The 23,415-nt window shown below is 56.2% G+C and overlaps 7 protein-coding genes across 7 annotated transcripts; 3 read left to right on the forward strand and 4 right to left on the reverse strand.

Annotated features, from left to right (window-relative positions):
• Positions 1-824: 824 nt before the first annotated feature.
• PHYSODRAFT_340683 (hypothetical protein) lies at positions 825-1,444 on the forward strand (the record flags this gene model as incomplete). The annotated part of the gene is made up of 2 exons (XM_009538892.1): positions 825-1,111; positions 1,222-1,444. The coding sequence occupies 2 exons, from the start codon at positions 825-827 to the stop codon at positions 1,442-1,444; spliced, it is 510 nt and encodes a 169-aa protein (XP_009537187.1).
• A 272-nt stretch (positions 1,445-1,716) lies between these two features.
• PHYSODRAFT_340684 (hypothetical protein) lies at positions 1,717-4,416 on the reverse strand (the record flags this gene model as incomplete). Its single annotated transcript, XM_009538893.1, has 1 exon — positions 1,717-4,416. The coding sequence occupies one exon, from the start codon at positions 4,414-4,416 to the stop codon at positions 1,717-1,719; it is 2,700 nt and encodes an 899-aa protein (XP_009537188.1).
• A 1,279-nt stretch (positions 4,417-5,695) lies between these two features.
• PHYSODRAFT_253635 (hypothetical protein) lies at positions 5,696-8,266 on the reverse strand (the record flags this gene model as incomplete). The annotated part of the gene is made up of 1 exon (XM_009538894.1): positions 5,696-8,266. The coding sequence occupies one exon, from the start codon at positions 8,264-8,266 to the stop codon at positions 5,696-5,698; it is 2,571 nt and encodes an 856-aa protein (XP_009537189.1).
• Positions 8,267-8,877: 611 nt separating this feature from the next.
• PHYSODRAFT_340686 (hypothetical protein) lies at positions 8,878-11,607 on the reverse strand (the record flags this gene model as incomplete). The annotated part of the gene is made up of 1 exon (XM_009538895.1): positions 8,878-11,607. One exon carries the CDS (start codon positions 11,605-11,607, stop codon positions 8,878-8,880), a length of 2,730 nt encoding a protein of 909 aa, XP_009537190.1.
• A 941-nt stretch (positions 11,608-12,548) lies between these two features.
• Positions 12,549-15,026, reverse strand: PHYSODRAFT_529395 (hypothetical protein; the record flags this gene model as incomplete). The annotated part of the gene is made up of 2 exons (XM_009538896.1): positions 12,549-14,324; positions 14,364-15,026. The coding sequence occupies 2 exons, from the start codon at positions 15,024-15,026 to the stop codon at positions 12,549-12,551; spliced, it is 2,439 nt and encodes an 812-aa protein (XP_009537191.1).
• Positions 15,027-16,995: 1,969 nt separating this feature from the next.
• On the forward strand, positions 16,996-17,589 carry PHYSODRAFT_253909 (hypothetical protein; the record flags this gene model as incomplete). Its single annotated transcript, XM_009538897.1, has 3 exons — positions 16,996-17,002; positions 17,056-17,138; positions 17,248-17,589. 3 exons carry the CDS (start codon positions 16,996-16,998, stop codon positions 17,587-17,589), a joined length of 432 nt encoding a protein of 143 aa, XP_009537192.1.
• Positions 17,590-18,224: 635 nt separating this feature from the next.
• On the forward strand, positions 18,225-18,797 carry PHYSODRAFT_529436 (hypothetical protein; the record flags this gene model as incomplete). Its single annotated transcript, XM_009538898.1, has 1 exon — positions 18,225-18,797. One exon carries the CDS (start codon positions 18,225-18,227, stop codon positions 18,795-18,797), a length of 573 nt encoding a protein of 190 aa, XP_009537193.1.
• Between the last annotated feature and the right edge of the window lie 4,618 nt (positions 18,798-23,415).

Raw genomic sequence — 23,415 nt, forward strand, 5'->3', positions numbered from 1 at the left:
GGCCTTATAACATGACCTTCCCTCTTTTGGCTGCGGTGCGGAATGGTCGTCTCGCTGTGGTGCAGCTCTTCTGAGACGAAAGCTTCGAGGGTCGGGGGTCGTATGACTTTGGCCAGGCACTGCAGATCGCTTTGAAGGAAGGTTACACGACTATTGCTGCCGACGATGCAGTCTAACAGCTGCTCAGTCTGCATTGGCGTTGGCTGTTTCACGGGGCTACCGGGATATTGTGGCGATGATACTCGACCGATATACTCCCGATCACCACCAACTTGCGTCCGCATTGATAAGAGCAGCAGCAAAGGAGGATTGCGACATGGTCCAACATCTACTCGAAAACTGCCGGATGCAGCAAGAGGGGCGCCACATCAGTATTGAACTTGCCGCAGAGGAGGCATTGATTGTTGCCGTCAGAGCCGATCGAGTTGATGTGGCGAAACTCATTGTGGAGAAGCTCAGGCACGGAGAACACCTCGTCGCAAAAGCTTTGGAGAAGTCCGCTCAGAACGAGCGAGGAGAGATGACAGCGTTTCTCCTGCAAAGTTTGACGCAGAGGACCCCCAGCTTCCTCGCCACAGGACACGCCTAAGATCTGTGGGGACTACTGTACGTCCAGTCCAATCCACTATCAACGGCGCGTTTTATTCTCCTGCGGAGTGCGGTCGGGTGTCGATGGTCAAGTTGCTTGCTGAACGAATTTCGGACCTGTTTGGCGATTCTTTGGCTGCAGCAGCGACGCGCAATCACTTGGCTGTAGTGGAAGTGCTGCTCAATATTTGCGAGGAGAGAATATTCCACGTTGCGAGATCTACCACAGCATCGAGATGGTGCAGCTCCTCACGAAGACCAAGACAAGATACGATAACAGTTTGGCTTTCACGGAGGCTGTTTCGGTATGCGATCTCAAAAAGACGAAGCTGCTTGTCAAGAAGAACAGCCCGTCAGTCATAGCTACAGCGCTGTTTGATTCGCCGACGGATTGCTCCGCGATATTGGAAGTTCTTGTGGAGCACAGCGACCAGGAAACGATCCAGCGAGCGTTGAAGCAGGACAAGTTTGATAAGCAGCCTCGAGTGTTGCGGTTGCTGCTGGCAAAGTGTGACCCGGAGGCGTAACCTTCGTGAAAGCAGCTTCGCAGAGCCGTCTTGCATTGATGAAGCTGATGTTGGACAAAGTCGATGATACCACGTTGACGCGTGTGTTACTGTGCGCTGTTGTTAGCGACGACGCAGAATTGGTTGAGCTGCTGCGAGACGTGTGCGATGTGTCGAGCGTAGCGTTCGCAATGGAGACGGCAGCATTTGTGGACCAAACGCCAATGATCGGACTGCTGCGTGACAAGTGCGATACGAGAGGCAAGCGCAATGCGGCTGCAAGAGCCAAAGCTGCTGGCCACGATGGCATAGTGCAGTTGCTGAAAAGTAAAAGAGCTCGGGTGAAGTGAACGGTCGATCAAGTGGACGTACCAAGTAAGTAAGTACTGTAGGTACGCGCGATCTTGACACTACTTACACTTATTACTAGCTGGTGTTCTTGCAGCAGTTTGTTTAGCTTAGTTTGTGATTCTCCTCGTGCAGGTTCGACAGCTCGAGATAGTACCGAAGCAAACCCGTGTTGAAAGGCGTGATCGGTCACGTTTACCCCTCAGGTGAAAAACATCACAGTTCAAATTCCCTCTTACAGCTCGAGGAACAGCGTTTATATTGACTGGTCTATCTAGTTGGACGTACATTCTGAGGCGTCTGCCGCAAGGAAACACTTCTCCTTCCACCTCTTGGTGTAGTACGAGTTGATTCGCCGTCCTGCGGCGCGCCAGTTGAGCCAGTCCTCCCGCTCCTCCTCCGTGAGACTCGGCAGCAGATCGTGCTTCATATCGTGATCCGTGTCGGCGTTGTGCAGCAGCACCACGTCCGTCACTCTGTCGTAACGCAGTCGCTCGTGCCCCCGCACCACCGACATCTTCCTCGTCGGGTTGTTGCTGTACACGACGCGCTCGCCGAACTTGATCTTGCGCTTGAGCGAGCGACCTATGCCGTCCTGCTCGAATCCGCCCTCAGGGACCCCCGTGATATCCGCCAGAGTGTTCAAGATGTCGTACTGCTCTGTTGCGTCGTCCATGACCATGCCCACATTCTTGCCCAGTCGTCCTTCAGCGACGATAGCGCCAGCCACACGGGTCGCAGACACGTCGCGGTCTTCCGGGACGGCATTACCAAACTCCGGGCCCTGTCCGTGGTCTCCTGAGACCACCACGATCGTATCCTCAAGGATCCCAGCCTCGGACATGCGGTCCATGAACTTGCCGAACTCCATGTCGGTGAAGTAGCGGATCTCAAGGTAGTTCTTGATGTTGTCGGCGTACTTCTGGCCCTCGTAGAGCGCCGAGAAGTCGGGCTTCTCGGACTCGTCGTACCATTTCGGGCGCTGCTTGTAGTTGACGTGGCTCGAGATGGTGTAGTGGTTGAGGAACAGCGGCTTCTTGGGCTCTCCCTTGGCCACGCGCTCCTGCTGCTCCTTGGTCTTGTTGACCAGCAGGTCGCCCAGAAGCTGGAAGCTCAGGTCGTCGTGCACGCCCCAGTTGAGACCGCGGTGTTCCGGGCCCTTCCAGTCGCCGGGTTTGATGCCCAGGTCGCTCTCCGCCAGCTTCATCATCTCGTTGCGACTCCAGACCGTGTCGAACCCGTGAGCAGGCAGGAAGGCGTTCCAACTGTCGTAGTATGTCTTGCAGCCAGTGGTGAAGAACGTCTCGTAGCCCTTGGCCGAGAAGAGCTGCGGTAGGCCCGAGAGCTTGGTGTTCTTCTGGCCTCCCGTCATACCGGATTTGGTCACGTGATCGTACGGCAGTTGAGCGAACAGCAAACTCTCCACGGATCGACTCGTACGCCAGCTAGACCAGTAGTTACGTAGGGCGATGCCCCTCTTGGCCCACTTGTCGAAGTTGGGGGTGACAGTGATGTTGGTGCCCTTGAACAGGTTGGACGGGTCCTCCTCTCCTACGAGGTAGTGCGAGTCGTGGAAGCGGAAGGACTCCACCACAATGAGCAGCACGTTCGGTGGGTCCTTCTTGCTCACCTTGACGTCGAACGCCAATTCGCCCTTGAAGCCCGTCGTCTTGCGGTACAGCGTGTCGTTTCCAAAGAGCTCGTGCTTCTCGGTCGCGTGGTGGATGTACGTCTCGACCCAGGGCACATCCGCTTCGTCCACCGCCGAGGCGCCGCCCTCCGCGTCAGGCTGGTACGCGTGGCCCAGAGCCTCGTTCAACGACGTGTTCAAAGCCGAGTAGGCAACGAGAGGAGACACCGCGTTGATGAGCGCGATCACGAAGAGCGGGAGGAAGACCAGAGCAACGAGCGCCACCAGGAACTGCTTCACGTACTGACACTTGTCCTTCGCCTTTGCCATCGGCTTCTTGGCGGCTGAGAGACGGTCGACACCGTCGTTTTCCACGTCTGAGGGCGACATCGTATCCGCTTCCGTGCTTTCGGTAGCGTCGCCGATGTCCACCGCCACGTACTTGGGGGTACCGGAGCCATTGTCAATCGAGACATCTGCCTTCTCCTTTGCCAACGGAGCGAGCTCGACGTTGGCGTCTTTGCGCTTGGTACTGGAGTCATTGCTCTTCAAGCTCATGGGGTTGTACGCGTGCGAGGATTTCGCGCGCAGCGCGATGTGCGTCGGGTTCCACGTGGACAGATCCGCCCACGGCGCGCGCGTCCGCACAGCTGCGAAGACCGTAGCGGAGACTACGAGCACTAGCACGTTGATGACCGCGTCCTTGATCTCCTTGTCCGACACCTCGAAGGAGCTGGCGTTGTCCTTCTCGTCGATGGCCATGACCACGATGTCGAAGGTGAAGCGCATGTCGCGCAGCCGCACGATGAGCCCGTCGGCGATCACGGGCGTCACCACGAGCACGAACAGCAGCCACGACAGCGAGAAGGACGTGACGTTGCCAACGATTCGAGCCACGAGCCCCCGACCGCAGCATTTGAGCGCCGGCGTGACGCTGTCCAGCGCCCACAGGACGCACGCGAAGTACGTGACGCAGACGAAGTCCTCGAGGAACCCGAGCGCCAACGCCCCCAGCACGACCCAGAAGGTGTCGTCGGCTTCCGTGCCGTACATGGAGATCAACGCTCCGAGCGTGTTGCACCGGAACGCGAAGAAGAGCGCGAGCGTGAAGCCGTAGACGAAGGCCCAGCCGCGGTACGGACAGTCGTCACGCGCCAGGCGACGCGCGATGGACGTCTGCTTGACCTTGAGCACGACCCACTCGGTGAACGTCGGGAGGTCCTCGGGGCCGTCATCTTCCTCCTCCTCCTCCTCTTGAGCTTGGTGCTTCTTGTCCAGCGTAGCGTCATTGGAGCGGACAGGCATGGGCTCTGCCTCCGGGCCATCGTTCTCCATGGGCACCATGGTAGATTCTAATCTACCCCTGAGACTTGGGTACCTAGCCGGCTACGGTGGTGTGTTGCTGGCGCTGACGATCGGAGAGTGAGTGGAGTCGTGCTCTCAGTCGTGCCATCGCCACGTAAGGTTCGCGGACAGGCGAACGCAAAAAAATCTCTTCGATGGTGAGGTAGCAGCTCCCGGGATCTTGAGCCAGGCGGCTGGGGCGCACCCAGTTGACTTGAGCCTTTTCCGTGCCATCTTAGCCACGACACGACGAGCCTGCTGTTTGAACGTCGCAGCGGCTGCGGACAGCAAACGCAGCGAACAGCAGATTTGAGCCTGAGTTTTCGGAACCCGAGTCATCATTTTGCTCGTTTTGGGGAACCCCACCTTTGAAGGGCTGGAAGGGCAAGAACTTGCCCAAGTTGTTCCAGCAAAGCCAGCAAGCACGGGAGTTTACTCACGGATTGCTTCGAGACTGGGCTTCTCGCGGTGGCTGACGCACCACAAACTTGCACCCACCGGTCGTGGAGTTACAGCTCAGACTCGGACCCATCGAGTTGTAATAACGGCCCAGATACGTCAAGAGGCCGGTCCGCCAGTGAGACGTGTCTTTGGTCTTTGGCCATGCGAGAGCACTAATGGCCACTGCACTAACTGTACACTCGTCTCAAGAGGGAGAGCGAAGAGTCACAGACGCCAGCGACTGCAACCCTGACAGCTAGAGCAGAATGTAGATGGCGCCATTGAACATCTTTTGGCAGAGGCTGTTGCTCTGTGGAGAGAGAACGTTCGTCCCATTCAAATGCACGACCTGGATGGCTTTTAGGTGCATGAACTCGCTCGATTTTTGGTTTAGCAGACAACAACAATTACAAGCAGATAGCTGCATCCCACCGCGTCGGGTAAACCGCGTCCGTAATACGTGCATCTGCATGCAGTCACGCCAGGCCTTCCGCTCTCCTTTTGCTCTTCAAGCGGAGAGTGTTCAGGAAACAAAGCCGTGGTCATGTCGTAGTCGCTGACGCGATCATAACTCATGGCTGTAGTCGCTGTTGGCCACTTTTCGATTTCGTTTCGGTTGTCGCTGAACATCCTGCCGCGTTCCAAAGCTTCGGGCATCTCAGTCACGTCTACGAGAACATCGAACTACCGTCTCGAGTTTTGTTTGACAATGCCATTGTACGGATTTCCCTATTACTACGTAGTTCATGTATAGAGGAGACGGTAAGTTTGATATTGGCGGAAAACTTTGAGCTCTCATTACGTACGACGCATTCGTTCGACGCTGACTGGGTCTGCGTTACTGCTCGCAATCTCCGTCAAGCAGGCACCTCGTTTCCCAGTGCTTGGTGTAGTAGGAGTTGATGAGTCGGCCCTTGTCGCGCCAGCGCAGCCACTCGGCGCGCTCTGCCTCGGACAGTCCCGGCAGCAAGTCGTTCTTCATGTCGTGGTCCGTATCCGCGTTGTGCAGCAGAACGTAGTCGGTCATCCTCTCATAGCGCAGCCGCAGGTGGCCGCGCACCACCGACATCTTCCTCGTTGGGTTGTTGCTGTACACGGTCCTCTCCCCGAACTTCGTCTTCCGCTTGAGCGACCGACCCACGCCGTCCTGCTCGAAACCTCTCTCAGGCACCCCCGTGATATCCGCCAGCGTATTCAGGATGTCGTACTGCTCCGTGGCGTCGTCGATCACCAGTCCCGACGCATTCCCCAGTCGCCCCTCAGCGATGATGGCTCCAGCCACGCGCGTGGCCGACACATCGCGGTCTTCCGGCACGTCGTTGCCGAACTCGGGGCCCTGGCCGTGGTCCCCCGAGATGACGATGATGGTGTCGTTCAGGATGCCCTCTTGAGCCATGCGGTCGAGGAACTTGCCCATTTCGACGTCGGCGAAGTAGCGCATCTCGAGGTAGTTCTTGATGTTGTCGGCGTACTCCTCGCCTTTGTAGAGCGCGGAGAAGTCTGGCTTCTCAGCCTCGGCGTACCATTTCGGACGTTGTATGAAGTCAACATGGCTCGAAATGGTGTAGTGGTTGAGGAACAGCGGTTTCTTTCGTTCCCCTCTTGCCACTCGCTCCGCTTGCTCCTTGGTCTTCTTCACCATCAAGTCGCCGAGGATCTGGAAGCTTAAGTCGTCGTGTACTCCCCAATTGAGCCCGCGGTGCTCGTCGCCATTCCACTGATCGTGCGTGATCCCCAGCTCCTTCTCCGCGATCTTCATCATCTCATTGCGACTCCAGACCGTGTCGAACCCGTGGGTAGGCAGGAAGTCGTCCCATCCGTCGTAGTCGGTCAAACACCCAGTCGTGAAGAAGGTCTCGTAGCCCTTGGCCGAGTACAATTGCGGCAAGCCAGCCAGCTTGGTGGATTGTTGGCCTCCGGTCATGCCCGACTTGGTCACGCTGTCGTACGGCAGCTGAGCGAACATGAGACTCTCCACCGACCGACTCGTTCTCCAACTGGACCAGAAATTGCGTAGAGCGATGTTCCGCTTCGCCCACTTGTCGAAGTTGGGGGTGATCGTGATGTTGCTCCCCTTGAACAGGTTGGACGGGTCTTCTTTACCGACGAGGTAGTGCGAGTCGTGGTACCGGAACGCTTCGACCACGATGACCAAGACGTTGGGCGGGTTGTCGTCCGACACGTTGACGTCGAACGCGAGGTCGCCTTTGAACCCCGTAGTGCGGCGACGCAGAGTGTTGTCTCCGAGTAGCGTGTGCTCCTCCGTCTTGAAGTCGATGAACGTCTCGACCCAGGGCAGAGTCACTCGCTTAACTGCTGGTGTTGGTGCCGGTGTGGGGGCTGGTGTACGATCTTCACTGCTGCTTGGCTTGGTACCAGTTGAAGCTTCTTGGTCACTCTCGGTCGAGTCGGCGGTCGAGTTCTTCTGTGAGATTTCGTGCGTTTCCGTCGTGTTGTGTGCGTCTCCGGACAGCGCGTTGTCGAGTGAGCTGCTGGCTGCGGTCTCGACACTCTCCTCCACGACGTCCTCGACGACCATGGGGGCGGCCACTGTCACGTCCAGCGTCGGCTCCAGTCCGCGCGTGAAGAGCTCGTTCAAGGTCGTGTTGAGCGCTGAATACGCCACCAGCGGCGAGCTGGCAGTGCTGATGGCCACCACGATGACGGGGAAGAGCACAAGCCCCGCTAGGGCCACGAGACTCTGCTTGAAGTACTGTCGACAGTCTCCTTCGCGCTTGGGGCTCCTGCTTCTGGGTGAGAGTGGCTTGTTGCCACCCGCGCTCAGCGCCACGTACAGCAGCGAATCATCCGACGGCAGCACCAGGTGCGTCGGGTTCCACGTCGACAGATCGGCCCACGCCGCCCACGCCCGCACAATGGCGAAGAAGGTGGCGACCACCAGAAACTCCGTCACGCTCAGCGTGGCGTCGCTGACCTCCGAGCTGGACACGGCCACGGCCTTGGCGTGGTCCCGCTCGTCGATGGCCATGGTCACGAGGTCGAAGGTGAAGCGCATGCTGCGCAGCCGCACGAGCACCAGGTCGGCCACGAACGGCGCCATCATGGCCACGAACAGCAGCCACGAGACGGTGAACGTGAGGAATTTGCCTGCCAGGTTGCTGTCACGAGCGTAGCACTTGGACGCGAACGTCTTGAGGCTGTCGAAGCACCAGAGAGCGGTGGCGAAGTACGTCGCGCAGACCAAGTCTTCCAGGAAGCCCAGGCCCAGCGCTTCAAGCACCACCTTGGACGTGTAGTCCTTGTCACTGGCGTACATCAACACCAGCGGCTTGAGCGCCATGCACCGGTAGACGAAGAAGAGGAAGAGCACGAACGCGTAGACGAAGGCCCACCCGAGCCACGGCCGAATGCTCGACGATCTGCCTTGAATGTCCGGACTCTTCGTCATTGTGGCCGCCTTCGCCGTTGTGCTGTTCGTACACTGGCTGGGGGTCCTATGAAGCGAGAGCCAAAGTAGTTCGCGGCGGGTTGTGAAGTGAGCCGAGAGCTTCCGCAGCCGGTGGAAGCTACGGTAGCGCCCGTCGCATCGAGTGGACGACGGCGCTAAATAGAATGCAAGTGGGAAGTTGTGCCGCCAGTTTTCGCTGTTTCGTAGTGCAGTCGCATTCACTTCACTTACCGAAGCGCGAGCTAACGGCTTCGTGGCCTCAACCTCAACCCACTCAACTCTACGCTCATGGAACCTACGCCAGTCCCAGTGGATAGTGGTATGTGCTTCTGCATGTATACGAGCAAGGTTCGGCTGTTTGTAAGCTTTTCTGAAATCTCTTCGAGCTGAAAAATAAACTCAGCTTAGTCGCGTGCTCACTACAGCAGCTTCCCAGCGCATTTGGGCTGTGGATAGATGCGTCGACCTCAACAAGACGCAACCAGAGGCACGACAGTACTAGCGCGGGGACTATTGAAACCGCAGTTACTCTGTCCAAGGCACGAACATCTCGTTCGGAGCAACTTCTCTACTTTCAAGCATTTAGTTTTCTACTACTTATAGTGTTGGACCTAGCACTCCGCCGCGAGCAGGCAGCTCCCTTCCCACCGCTTCGTGTAGTACGAATTGATCCGCCGACCAGCATCGCGCCACGCGATCCACTCGTCCTTCTCCTCCTTGGTCAGAGTCGGCAGCAAGTTATTCTTCATGTCATGATCCGTATCCGCGTTGTGCAGCAACATCGAGTCCATTGCCTTATCATAGCGCAGACGCAAGTGGCCGCGCACCACCGACATCTTCCTCGTTGGGTTGTTACTGTACACGGTCCTCTCCCCGAACTTCGTCTTCCGCTTGAGGGACCGACCCACGCCGTCCTGCTCGAATCCTCCCTCAGGCACCCCCGTGATATCCGCCAGCGTATTCAGGATGTCGTACTGCTCCGTGGCGTCGTCGATCACCAGTCCCGACGCATTCCCCAGTCGCCCCTCAGCGATGATGGCTCCAGCCACGCGCGTGGCCGACACATCGCGGTCTTCCGGCACGTCGTTGCCGAACTCGGGGCCCTGGCCGTGGTCCCCCGAGATGACGATGATGGTGTCGTTCAGGATGCCCTCTTGAGCCATGCGGTCGAGGAACTTGCCCATTTCGACGTCGGCGAAGTAGCGCATCTCGAGGTAGTTCTTGATGTTGTCGACGTACTCCTCTCCTTCATACATGACGGAAAAGTCTGGTTTCTCAGCTTCATCGTACCATTTCGGGCGCTGCTTGTAGTCGACGTGACTGGAGATGGTGTAGTGGTTCAAGTAGAGCGGCTTCTTGGGCTGCCCCCTAGCTACGCGGTCTTGCTGCTCCTTCGTCTTGTTGATCAGAAGATCGCCTAGAATCTGGAAGCTCAGATCGTCATGCACTCCCCAATTGAGTCCGCGGTGCTCAGCTCCGTCCCAGTCGCCGTGTTTGATGCCCAAGTCCTTCTCAGCGATCTTCATCATCTCGTCCCGACTCCAGACGGTGTCGAACCCGTGCGAGGGGAGGAAGCCATCCCATCCGTCATAGCCAGTAAGGCAGCCCGTGGTGAAGAAAGTCTCGTAGCCCTTGGCCGTGAAAAGCTGCGGCAGACCAGCGAGTTTCGTGCCGCTTCTTCCTCCAGTCATGCCCGACTTGGTCACACTGTCGTACGGCAGCTGAGCGAACTGGAGGCTCTCCACCGATCGACTCGTTCTCCAACTGGACCAGAAATTGCGTAGAGCGATGTTCCGCTTCGCCCACTTGTCGAAGTTGGGGGTGATCGTGATGTTGCTCCCCTTGAACAGGTTGGACGGGTCTTCTTTACCGACGAGGTAGTGCGAGTCGTGGTACCGGAACGCTTCGACCACGATGACCAAGACGTTGGGCGGGTTGTCGTCTGAGACGTTGACGTCGAACGCGAGGTCCCCCTTAAACCCCGTAGTACGTCGGTATAGCGTCTCGTAGCCGAACAACGTGTGCTCCTCCGTCTTGTAGTCGATGAACGCCTCAACCCAGGGGAGACTGGAGTCTTCAGCTTCAGGAGTGACCTGACGCACGGGGGGCTGCAACGCGTGCTTGAACAGCTCGTTGAGCGTCGTGTTGAGAGCTGAGTACGCGATGAGAGGCGTGCTGCCTTGACTTATGGCCACCACGACCATGGGGAAGAACACCAACCCAACGAGAGTAATGATGCCTCGCTTTAAGTACTGACGATACTGGTCCGTAGCGTCGGATCCCGCTGAATTGTCGCCGTCGTCATCAGCGTCAGCAGCGGTGAGCTTCCTCAGCTCGGGGCTTTGGGCAGGTTCGCGTACCTGGATCTTGACGTATCGCGCGGTGTTGGCAGCGTCACGCTCTGTGTCTTGGTCGTCTCCATCTCGAGCTTTACTCGCGTTTGCGCGACTCGATAGGACATTGTTGGTCGGGTCTAACTCCGAGTCCTCCGTGGGGCTGCTGGAGTCCTGGCTGTCCTCGAAGTCTTCCTGGTCCACCTTGGTGGTGGGTCTGTGTTTGTGCTTGACCCTTGCTGCGCTTCGAGAGCAGAGACGATAAGGCGCTTGGGGGAATAGTTGCGTCGGGTTCCAGTTAGAGAGATCCGCCCACGGAGCCCAAGTACGCACAACAGCGAAGAACGTGGCCACAACGACCAGCGCCACAGCGTTGAGCACCGCGTCCACGACTTCGTCGTTGGAGACCTCGAAGGACGTGGCGTTGTCCTTCTCGTCGATGGCCATCGTGACGATGTCGAACGTGAAGCGCATGTCCCGCAGCCGCACGATGATCACGTCGGCCACGAAGGGGACCGTCATGGCCAGGAAGAGCAGCCACGACACCAAGAACGTCACGGCTTTACTGATAAACTGTGCGATCCCTGGACGCTTGAGTTGAGGGAAGCATCTAACGGTGGCGGCCTTGAGCGAGTCGAATAGCCACAGCGCACAGGCGAAGTACGTCGCGCACACGAAATCTTCCAAGAGTCCGAGCGTCAACGCTCCTAGTACGATGCTAGGCGTACCGTCCTTGACGCTGGCGTACATGGCGAACAGCGCCTTGAGAGCCGTGCAGCGGTAGATGAAGAACACCAGAAGCACTATGCCGTAGACGAAGGCCCACCCGATCCACGGGTGTCCATATTGACCGACCCTCTGCATCAAAGCGTCCGGCTTGAGCCATCGCACGATCGCTGGGGCCTCTGAAGGGTCCTTCTTCACCGGGTAGTCGTCGACTGCATCCCCAGACACTGCAGTGGGGAAGCCGTAGCGCTGCCCCTTGTCGACGGAATCCCGACGGACCATCGAGGTCGATACACCGCTGGCCGTGAGAGAGGGCCAGTAGGTTGGGGAGTGCTCCACGCCACATCGACGGCTTGCTAGCACGAAAGCAGAGAAACGCATAACCAACGCGCCGGTGGTTTCGCCGGTAAACTCAGTTTCGCCAGTCCCGGTCCCAGTGGCGTTGGAGCTCATTCCATCCGAAAGCGATGGGATTACTCAGGAGGCATGATCCCTCCCTCATGCGACTGCGACAACCTAAAACGTTTTGGTTTGCGTTGAGATCAAGTGAAACGAACGAGTATTTCTAGGTAAAGGCTGAATGAATGAATGAATGAATGAAGTCTGCAGCGCTGACAAGTTGAAACGAAGGCGTAATGCTTGCAAAATAGACTTCAGATAAAAAAGCGCTTGCTCATATTATTATGATTGACCGGAAATGCATGTTTATCGAAGAGGACAAGCGGAGCTGGCGATGGGCGATAAACGGGTTTTCCTGATGCAGAAGGCATTTCAAGCGCCAACAAATTCAGGACGCCTACCAACATTCGTACTTCAGGCATAGACGTCGAGGGCGGTTGGCGTGTGCAGGCGACCCCTTGGCATATTTGGTTCGCGGTGACAGCGAACAGAAGCCCGGGCTTATAAGCTCACTCTTCGATGGAGAAAGATGGCATCGGAACTCGGCCCGGACGACAGAGGAGGGCCATTCGGCGGCCCTCGGCATTTGATCACTTTTTCGACCCGCCCTCCATCCCTTGGGGTTGCCACTCGGCACCTTGCTCCTCAAGCAAGGAACCTCATGACTTTGAACCATAACCAAAATGAAAAACATTTCCTCCCAATGCCTGTATGCATCATTGGAAAACAGTAGGTAAGTATTCAATAGATAGATCACTTTCGAGATCTACGTACGAAGCCGGCAAAAATAATCATAAACATAGGTAGGGGATTCTTCCAGCCCCTCAACATTCTGCAGCGAGCAGACACTTCTTGTCCCAGCGCTTGGTGTAGTACGCGTTGATGCGTCGTCCATTGTCGCGGTAGGTCCTCCATTCGGCCTTGTCCTTAGCGCCGAGGGCTGGGAATTGGTCCGTCTTCATATCGTGATCCGTATTTGCGTTGTGCAGCAGCACAGAGCTCGAGTACCGATCATATCGCAGTCGTTCGTGGCCGCGCACCACCGACATCTTCCTGCTCGGGTTGTTGCTGTATACAATACGCTCGCCAAAGGTGACGTTGCGCTTAAGGGACCGTCCAATGCCATCTTGGAGGAACCCGTCCGCCGGTACACCGGTGATGTCCGCCAGTGTGTTCAGGATATCATACTGCTCCACTGCGTCCTCTATCTTCAGCCCCGCATAGTCACCCAGTCGTCCTTCAGCGATGATAGTGCCAGCTACTCGCGTGGCGGATAACTCCCTTGCTTCGGGCACATCAAGTCCGTCTTCGGGGCCTTGGCCGTGGTCACCAACCACGACCACAATCGTGTCGTCGAGCACCCCTTCGTCCGACATGCGGTCCAAAAACTTCCCGAGCTGCATGTCGGTGAAGTACCGCATCTCGAGGTACGCCTTGACGACATCCGCGTACTCTTCTCCTTCGTATAAAGCCGAGAAGTCGGGCTTCACAGCTTCGGCGTACCACTTGGGTCGCTCTCGGAACGGGGTGTGGCTGGAGATCGTGTAGTGGTTGAGGAACAGCGGCTTCTTGGCTTCGCCCTGGGCCACGCGGTCGCTCTGCTCCTTGGTCTTGTTGATCAGCAAGTTGCCGAGGATCTCAAAGCTTAAATCGTCGTGAACGCCCCAACCGAGCGCTCGGTGGGCGTCTCCGTACCAGTCACTTGACGAGATGTTGAGGTATCCCTCAGCTAACTCCATCATCTCGTCTCGACTCCAAACGGTATCAAAACCATGAGAGGGCAGGAACTTGTCCCAGTCGTCGTAGTCGGTCTTGCAGCCCGTCGTGAAGAACGGCTCGTAACCTTTAGCCTTGAAGAGCTGAGGGAGACCAGCCAGCTCGACGTCTTTCTTGCCTCCAGTCATGCCTGAGTCCGCTACACTGTCGTACGGGAGCTGCGCGAAGAGCAAGCTCTCGACAGACCGACTGGTTCGCCAACTTGACCACATGTTGCTGAAGGCCACGCCTCGCTTCGCCCATCGATCGAAGTTGGGCGTGACCGTGATGTTGGTGCCTTTGAACAGGTTGGACGGGTCTTCGTCCCCTACCAGGTAGTGCGAGTCGTGGAAGCGGAAGGATTCTACCACGATGAGGATGACGTTGGGCGGGTTGTCGGCCGATACGTTCACGTCAAACGCCAGGTCTCCCTGGAAGCCCAACGTCCGTCGGTAGAGCGAGTCGTCCTTGACGAGCGTGTACTTCTCGGTGGCCGAGTGGATGTAGATCCCCGCGCGCTCGATACTACCGTCCGCGACTGAAGGGGTGAAGCCTTGCGCCGTCACGTCGAACCCGCGGATAAACAGCTCGTTCAGCGTCGCGTTCAGTCCCGAATAGGCCACGAGAGAGGAGCACGCGCGGCTGATGGCGAGTACGATGACCGGCAGCACAATGAGGCCGAGCACCAGCATTACGACCAACGCGCAGAGGCGGAAGACCATCAGCTTTGACAGTCCCGACGCTGAAGCCGCGGACTTGTCCGTAGCTGCATCACCGCAGGGCGACGTCGTGACCATGTAGGACGTGGGCTCTCCAGCCTCGAGTATCGCCTCCTCCGAGTTCTCCTTCACTCTACCATGAGGGGTCTTGGGGTGAATATCCACCGTTGCCTCCCCACGCGACGCTAGCAGATCTACCAAGGCAAAGGCGGGGTTCCAGCGCGACAGATCGGCCCAGTCGGCCCACGTCCGCACGATGGCGAACAGCGTGGCCACCACCACGAGCCCGGCGATGTTGACGTACGCCTCGTTGATCTCCGACTGCGAGATGGACGCCGAGCTGGCGTTGCTGGACTCGTGGATGGCCATGGCCACGAGCTCGAACGTGAAGCGCATGTCCCTGAGCCGCACAATGAGCAGATCCGCCACGAACGGCGCCATCATGGCCACGAATAAAAGCCACGAGACCAGGAACGTCCAGAAGCCGCCACAGATGCGCAGCACCAACCGCTTGCGCTTCTCCGAGACGTCCACGAAGCCGCCACTTGTACAGCCGAAGCGGTCACCGACCAGGCGCTTGACGCTGTCGAACGCCCACAGCGCGCAGGCGAAGTACGTGGCGCAGACGAGATCTTCCAGGAAGCCCAACGCCAAGGCCCCAGCCTCGACACCGGCAGTGCAGTCCGCATTGGTGCCGTACATGAGGATGAGCGGCCTGAGGCCGATGCAGCGGTACACGAAGAAGAAGAGCAGCACGACGGCGTAGACGAAGACCCAGCCGAGCCACGGACGCTCCCAGAGCGCCGCGTGCTGCACCACCTGGATCATCAACGCGAAAGGTCGAGCTCGAGGCCTCTCGGTATCCGCGACGGAGGGAGTGGACGAGGGGTCCTCCAGCACGGCCACCGCCATGTTAGTAGTATCAGTATTTGAGGTTGTTATAGTTGCTGTTGAGGTTGTGAGCATGACGCCGGCAATCGAGCTGTGCGACTTGAGTCACCTGCGCCCCGGGCATCTGTCGGGGGAACCAGGTCCTGAGGAAGGACGCCGGACTTTTCGCGGCGACGCAGCAGACCAAGTCAGCTACTTTCTGGTCACATCTGCTCCCAATCAAGGGTTGACTTCGCTCTTGTTGCGGCGTCGAGAGTTCCCAAGGTCCACCATTGCACACTTCCAGCGATAGCTTACACGTACTTAAGTACTGCGGTTACTGGCGACGAGAACCGTCCTCGTTTTATTATTTTTTGCTGTTAGATTGTGGTAACCGAGGCGAGTGTGGCTCACGCCAAAAGTGCAGGTCGGTTGAAGTTTCAGGTTAGCTAACTGAGTGCGGCGTCGGGCTTTTACCGTTTGGAGAGAGCGGTCCGGCGACACGAAGTTGAAGTCTTGCAGCCGAGTTTAGGGCCTTGCTGGCGTTGCGATCCCCGTTAGGTTGACACGTGCGCAGCGGAGCCCAGCAGGATTGGAGCTCGCGGTGACCAAAACTTGCCATGAATTTGCTGCTACAAATGCTGCAGGCCAGCACTGCTGGCATGTTGAGAGATCACTTGCAGCTATCGCGGCCGTGCCGCCGTCCAATGAGACTATTGTCGGACGTGCGCGCGCGTGTGAGTGCCTCGAATGACCAGAAAGTATTCGACCAGTGGCTAAACGCAACGCACTGGGTCGGAACACACTGGCTTCGGGCCGCGGGGTCACCAGGACGAGTGAGGCACTGATTAATCGCCGCCCGACTAGACAAGAGCTCTAGCGATGACGACAGACGTGGTGGTTCTCGAGGACAGCCGAGCTTTGTCAGACGCAAATTCTGCCCAACGCCGGCGCTGTTACACTCGCTGGATCAACTGTCGTTTGTGGACTCGACCGTGGCTTGGATGGGCGTTTATCTACGTCGTGGTACTGCTCTTTTGCTTCATTTTTCGGGTTGTGGCGCTTGCGGATCTCATTGCGATGTATGGGAACGAGGAGGACGACGGTTTTGGGGTGAAGATTGCAGTACTAAGCCTCGGCTTCATGGAAGATTTCGTCTGTGCGACGTATCTCGCTTTCGCGCTGTGGCTTGTTGACGCCATGCAGGAAAAGTATTTGAGGACAGTCGTCGAGTACGTTGATGCGTCTGAGTCGACGAGCACTACGATGAAAATCAAAACGATTGGATCTTTACTTGTCGTTTCCCTCCTATCGTGGATACTTTTCCTGCTCACTCTTGGTGCGTCTACGGAAAGCGCGCTTTACCTTCCAGTTGGCGCGCTTAAACGAGAAAATTGGCGCCTGAGGGGCGGTGAGATGCAGCAAATTTACGTCGTTGTGGTGATCACGAGTATCGTAGGCATTGCCTTCGCTGCGGTTCGCACGTTGTCACCTTGGGCCAAGCTCATGCAGTGGAATCCGGTTCACTGTATCACTACCGTCGTGACCTCACAATCTCAAAAAGCCAGGAGACTCAGAGCCATGTCGACCAAAGCCAGCTCTGATGGCGATAATGACATTGATGAGGTCGAGGTTGTGCTGGAACTTGACAGCACGAGCAGAAACTACACACCCGACAACCTACGCGCCTGCGATTTCGTGGCTGAAGACGCAGTTACACACCAAGACAGGGCAGCTCGGCTCTACCTGCGTGGATTCAAAATATCCGTGGTTATAGTCATCCTAATCGTCCTGCCGGCCATTATAGTAGCCGTGAGCAGCGCGTCTCCAGCTTTAATAGCGTACGCTGCTCTAAATGCGACGTTAAACGAGATGTTCGCTCACGTGCTAGGCGATACCTCTCAGAGTTACGTCCATAGGGACGGAGATGCATCGTGGGTCGAGACTTTCATCCACTCAGCAACGGAAAACTACACACTGTTTGCAGACGATTCTCTTTACCGACGGACGACCGGCTTCCACGGAGATCTCGCCTTCAACATCAACGTCAGTGACGACGACCCTCCTAACGTACTGCTTATCGTGGTCGAGTTTTCCGATTCCACGATTCCCATTACCTTGTCGGAGAGGAAGATCCGTCCAACCTATTCAACGGTACGAACATTACCATCACGACAAGTGGGCCAAGCGCGGCGTCGCCTTCACGAACTATTGGTCAAGCTGGAGAACGAGTCGCTCAGTCGAGAGCCTCCAGTTCGCACAGCTGCCGTACGATGATGTGGAGGATTCTGGCATGACTGGAGGCAAGAAAGACGTTGAACTCGCGGGTCTGCCCCAGTTGTTCAAGGCTAAGGGGTACGAATCTTTCTTCACGACTGGATGCCAGACGGAGTATGACGACTGGAACTCGTTCCTCCCAGCTCACGGATTCGATACGGTCTGGAGTCGAGACGAGATGATGAAAATCGCTGAGAGCGACCTGAATATTTCCTCCGATGACTGGTATGGCGAGCAGCAGTGAGGTCTTTACTGGGGCGTGCACGACGATCTCAGTTTCCAGATTCTCGAGGATCTTCTGGTTAATAAAACGAAGGAGCAGCGGGACCGAGTAGCTCAAGGAGAGAGCAAAAAACCACTTTTCCTGACCCACTACACCATTTCCAGCCACATTCCGTTCCAAGAACGTCCAATATGGTACAAGTACGCTGAGTCGGAGAAACCCGATTTTTCATCGCTCTATGACGGTAAGGAGTACGCAGATCTCATTAAAAATTATCTGGAAATGCGCTACTTCACCGACATGGAGCTGGGTAAGTTCATGGACCGAATGGACAGCGAAGGAATCCTCAACGACAGCATCATTATTTGTTGGAATGCATATTGCAGGCCAGCTTCAACTGCAGCAAGTTGAAGGATGAGCCTGGGACCTGGACTGGTGGTAAGACATGCAGCAGTAGGAGTTCTCAGAGAACCAGGTCCCTGTATGAGAAAGGGGCAAAGGCCCGTAGGAGCTGGCAGCAGCTCCACCGCTAATCTATTTACCTTTCCTTTTGCCTTCTTTCGTAAAGAGCGTTCGGCCGTCGGATCTGGTACAACGTCCAACAGGGTTCTGAGCCCAAACCAGCGGACTTGCTACTGCACAGGAAGCGATCCAGGATGGCGGACCAGCTGAAGTTCACGTCGGAGGGTGTACCCAAGAACTGGAAGGGCAAGGACTGGCAGGCATACAAGTTTGCGATGCAGATGGTGTTTCGTGAGGCGGAGCTCATGGAGATTGTCGATGGGACGATCACCAAGGAGACGCTGTCGGATGTGGAGACTGAGGAGAAGTTCGACAAGAAACAGACCAAGATCATGCGCTTGATTGGGATGTCGGTGCCGTCGGAGATCTTGCACCAGATTAGGGACAAGATGACAGGCACGGAGATGTGGGAGGCCTTATGTGACCTGTTTGAGAACAAGCTGAATAAAACTGTTAAGGCTCACACTATTCGTCGCCTTCGTGATGAACTCTGGACTGTGGAGTTTTCGCCGGGTGGAAATATGAACCTGCACTTGAGCAAGATGTTCAATATCCGGACTGAGTTGCAGACATTGCAGTATGCAGTTGATGATATTGACATGGTTGAGATGATGCTGGAGAGCTTGCCGGCCCAAGCAGAGTTCGAGAGCCTGAAGTCGTCAATTCGCTACAGTGCAGATACTACTCTACCAAGGTCCGCGAGTTGATTCGTGCTGCCGCTGCCCGCCAAGTCGAGTTCCGTGGCAAGGGCCAGCGTGGAGGACCTCGTGTAGGGAGTAATGGTGGGGCTAGTGGAGTGAATGGGACGAAGAGCAGAGCTGATAATCAGCATGAGGAGAAAAACAGCGACTCCAAGAAGAAGAAATTGAAGAAGTGCTTCATCTGTGGGAGTACTGCACATCTCAGAGCTGCTTGCCCAGATAGGACTGACAGGTCAAGTGGTGATGGCGCTAATGCAACTGAGCAGAAGCGTAAGCCACGAGGAAATGTGACTATTCGACAGGAGGTCCGCGAATCTCCGAGCCCAGATAGTAACAACGGTGGCTCTAGCGTGGAGATGGCCGCGCTGGACCAGATGATACTTGACGCTGGGGTCGAGGTGGACATACGGGATCCAGAACCCGAGAGTCCTGGTGATGTAGATGCTCAGGAAGCGAACAGTGCTGAAGCTGACGATGCAGTTGGAGACTCCAATGGATGATGGTTCTTCGACACTGCGGCAAAAAAATGCGCACGTCACAGGAAACCTGTTGAACTTCGTAGCCTTTACGGAGGATACCAGTCAGTCACAGAGCTGGCACCTGCTCTTGTATCGCGGATTTCAGGAGTAGGAACTGTAACTTTGATGTCTGAAGTGGATGGTGAACGTGGAGTAGTTTACCTGAATGATGTCGTTTACGTTCCCGGTGCTGAGCACGGACTCTTTTCACCTGGACTTGCCGCGGAGCAAGGATTCGACTTTGACTATGAGCATGATACACTATATTTCCGCATCAAGTATGAAGGTCGGACTGTTATCGTGGCTTCGCCGTACGAGGCAACGTGGGGATTCTTTGTGTCCCATCCTGGGAATGAGGGGCTAGAGCTGCCTTGAGACAGAACAATGTGTAACTTTACTGCGATTGATGGGGTTGCTTCACTTGCGCTCTGGCACGAGGGACTTGGACACATCTGCCCACAGTACTTAAAGACCATGGCGGACAAGGGTCTGGTGAAAGGACTGATGTTGACGAGGCGCGAGCAACAAGATCCTTGTGACGCATGTCATTTAGGGAAGCAGAAGAAGACACCACACGCCAAGAAGCTGAACCGTGGGCTGAGAGCGCCTAATCAGGCAGTGTATGTGGACTTGCTAATCCCAAGTCAGGGGAATGGCACTCGCTTTGAGGCGGTGCTGGTGATTATGGATGGCTACTCCCGGTTCGTGACCGTGCACATGTTGAACAGCAAGTCGAGCACTGTCATCAACCAGCATATTAAGGAGTACATCTTGTGGGCTGAGCGTCAAGCCGGGAGGAGCAAGGATGGTGCGGAGCGTGTGAAGTACAGAGTTCGCCAGGTCTGGACAGACAAAGGCGGTGAGTTTATGAACTCCGCCATGAAGAAATGGTACCGCGCTCATGGCATCGAGCACATACGTGTCGGACCCAAGAGCTCCCAACTAAATTTGTGTGAGCGAACCCATCAGTCACTCGTTGGGATGATGAAGGCGATGATGCTGGACTCTGGGTTTCCGACGAGCTTGTGGCCCGAGGCTCTGAGAAATACTGTCTACCTGAAAAACCGAGTGTTCAACAAGGGGCACGGTGGTGTTCCGTACGAAAAGATGTTTGGAGTCAAGCCAGACGTCCACCACATCCGCAAATTTGGGGCGCTCGCTCACGTCCATATTCCCGTTACTCCTGGGCGGCGCAAGTTCAGTGACAACGCTAAAGTCGGGTTCCTGCTCGGCTATGCGGAGGATGTTGTGGGGGTGTAAAGTATACTTCCCTTTAGAGCATACAGCCAAATTTGTTGCGGATTTGCGAGTTGCGGAAGATGTTGTTTACCGAGATCGTTACGAGCTGGTCGAAGATGCAGATATGGAATCGCTGCACTTTGAGCATGTGCCTGCAGCTGGTCGAGACGCAAACACTGGAGCGGATGAGACTGCTGTTAGTGGCGAAATGGAGAGCACAGTGATGGCTTCGGTTGGAAGCGAGTCTCCGGGCTTGCAGTCCCGTGTACTCGAGGGAGGCGTGGAAGACAGTGCGCATGAGGCACTGTAACGGGGTTACACGCACAAGGGGCTACAGTCACTTGTTACTCTAACAGATGCGATGTCTGTTAGAGGTTTGAACACTTCCTCGACCTTGGTGTAAGGTACACCAATGGCTACATACATTTACGACCACCACGACGGGTGGTCCATACACATTTAGGATTCCTATTGGCTGAAAGCAGCATCTTTTAGTCAATGAGTGACTTGCATGTTAGCAGAATCCTGCCAACCAGCCGTTGGCAGATTCCTAGTTTAGAATATTACATTTAGAGGAAGTCAGAAACATAAAACAAAAATAGCAGTTCTCATTTTAACCCAAAAACATTATTTGGATCGTTTATTTAGATTAATCTATACTCGGAGGCCCGAGTATAATTAACTCTAATTTAAACTAAGCTACGCTTCCTCACATACACGCGCACACGTGTAAGCTAAAGTAGTGAGCCAAAGTAGGTCCATTACACCTGGTAGCACTTTGTAGTCCGTCCAACGACCGACTACCTGAACGTTCGTACGGAGCTGTACGAACGAGGAGCCGAGAACCTTTTCATGAGCGCGGAGGTGCCCATGGAAAGCTCCACTTCGCCTGCAACTCATGTTGCACGCGCTGACTGCCTCCACCTGTCGGACCCAGAGTGGGAGGCACTCCAAAGACTGTCAACAGTCATTTGAGAAGCGGCTGTAGCTGCAATGCTGCGCACGCTATCGCCGACGGAGCAACACGGTGTTCCTCTGGGATTCATCATGAAGGAGCAGCGTGATGCTGCTTCCTCTATCACGGTAGCGTCGGAGACGCCACCGCGTGGACAATCGTTGAAGCTAAACGTGAGCAACTATGTCGGAAGAGAGGGCAAGCCTCTCCTCCGTTGGCTTGTCGAACTCGACACTGCCATCGCGGCTCGACGTATCGTCGACCCGTTGTCCAAGGTTGCGTTCGCCATGTCATGCCTTGGCGGACGAGCGAGAAGTTGGGCGTATGGACGCCGACTCTCTGATCCTACGTGCTTCAGCACGTACGAGGGTTTCAAGGAGGAGCTCAGGCAAGTGTTTGAGCCCCCGCAAAATGCGTTTCGGTCGAGGGCAGAGTTCCTCGACCTACAGCAGGGTAAGCATGATGTCCATGCTTACGCGCAGAGAGCACGGTACTTGGTCTCGAACATTGTGACCAACCCGATAGACGAGGCGACCAAGGTCGTCACGTTCATGAAGGGTCTGAGAGATGGGCCTGTAAAGACCTATCTCTTCCGTGAGTACCCAGGTACTCTCGAAGCTGCGATTACTCTTGCAATGCAAGAGGAGTTTAGTCTGAGGCAGGCTAAACTGCAAGCGAATGCGCCGAGGCTCCAACCGCCTCCGGTCGCGATAGCGGGAGGTCCGGAACCAATGGACCTCTCGAATGCAACGGCTGTTGGTTATCAACAGCAACAAGGAAGTAATGTACGATGCTTCCGTTGCGGAAGGATCGGTCACTATGCCCGAGAGTGCACGGCACCCGTGCACCGAGATGGTGGTCGACGCGGCGATGCCGGACATCGTCGCGGACAAACAAAAAAAATGCTGGAATCCAGTAGGCGCGGGGCGCCCTACTGGTAATGCAGTTCCGCGTGTCGACCTTGGACACGCGACACTGAGGACTGCAGCCACCAGTGAGGTTCATTCTCACTGCAAGAACCAAGATGACAAGCCTGACCTTGTCATCCTGAATGTGAACTCGATGAGAGCAAGCAGCTCTCTCCGTGCTTTGGTAGATTCTGGCGCGTCGAAGAACTTTGTTCGACTGCGAAGTCTATCAAGGCTTGACTTCGAGGATTTAAAGATACCTCGAAGTATGTTGGAAGTACGACTGGCAACGGGTGCCGTCGTGAAGACCGAGAAGCGCATGGTACGCGTGCGCTTCACGTATGAAGATCAAGAGTTTATCGAGACCTTTATCGTCCTGGATCTGGACGATAAGTTTGACATTGTATTGGGCATGCCGTGGCTTGCACGACATGATCCGGTCATCGATTGGGAGAAGCACACTCTCGTGCGCTTCGGTCGCGACAGCTGAACAGTGAGCGATGGCCCTGTTGCCGCTACGCACGCACCGACAGGTGCGCGCGACTTCCCACTCGAGCCAGCGCCTAACGCCGCTGTCCCGGAGCGCCCTGGGCGCGCGCGAGCACACGCGCAAGAGCAGCTGGCGTCGGCGTTGCCGCCGACAGCTAATGAAGGAAATGTGTTGACCTCGGAGGTCGACACCCGCTTTACAGCGAATAAGGAAGAGTCTCCGGCCTCTAGGGGCACGGATGACGCAGGCGAGTCACACGCCTCAGCCGTGGAGGCTGACGCGAATCTGATTGGATCGATTTTTACCAATAATAAGAGCTAAAGTGACGAAACGCCGTCGACTCCGGGAGTCGATGGATTGGGTGAACTTGATTCGTCGGCTCGGGGAGCCGACGCACCCTCCGTAATGGAGGGCTCCACCAATAACAGGCGTCGAGGTGAAGATGGCGTGTCGGCTCCGGGAGCCGACGCTGCAGGAGGTGCGGACGGTTGCAAACGTCCCGCACCGGAAAAAC

Source organism: Phytophthora sojae (assembly GCF_000149755.1).
Source record: "Phytophthora sojae unplaced genomic scaffold PHYSOscaffold_12, whole genome shotgun sequence".
NCBI classification, from domain to species: Eukaryota; Oomycota; class Peronosporomycetes; order Peronosporales; family Peronosporaceae; genus Phytophthora; species Phytophthora sojae.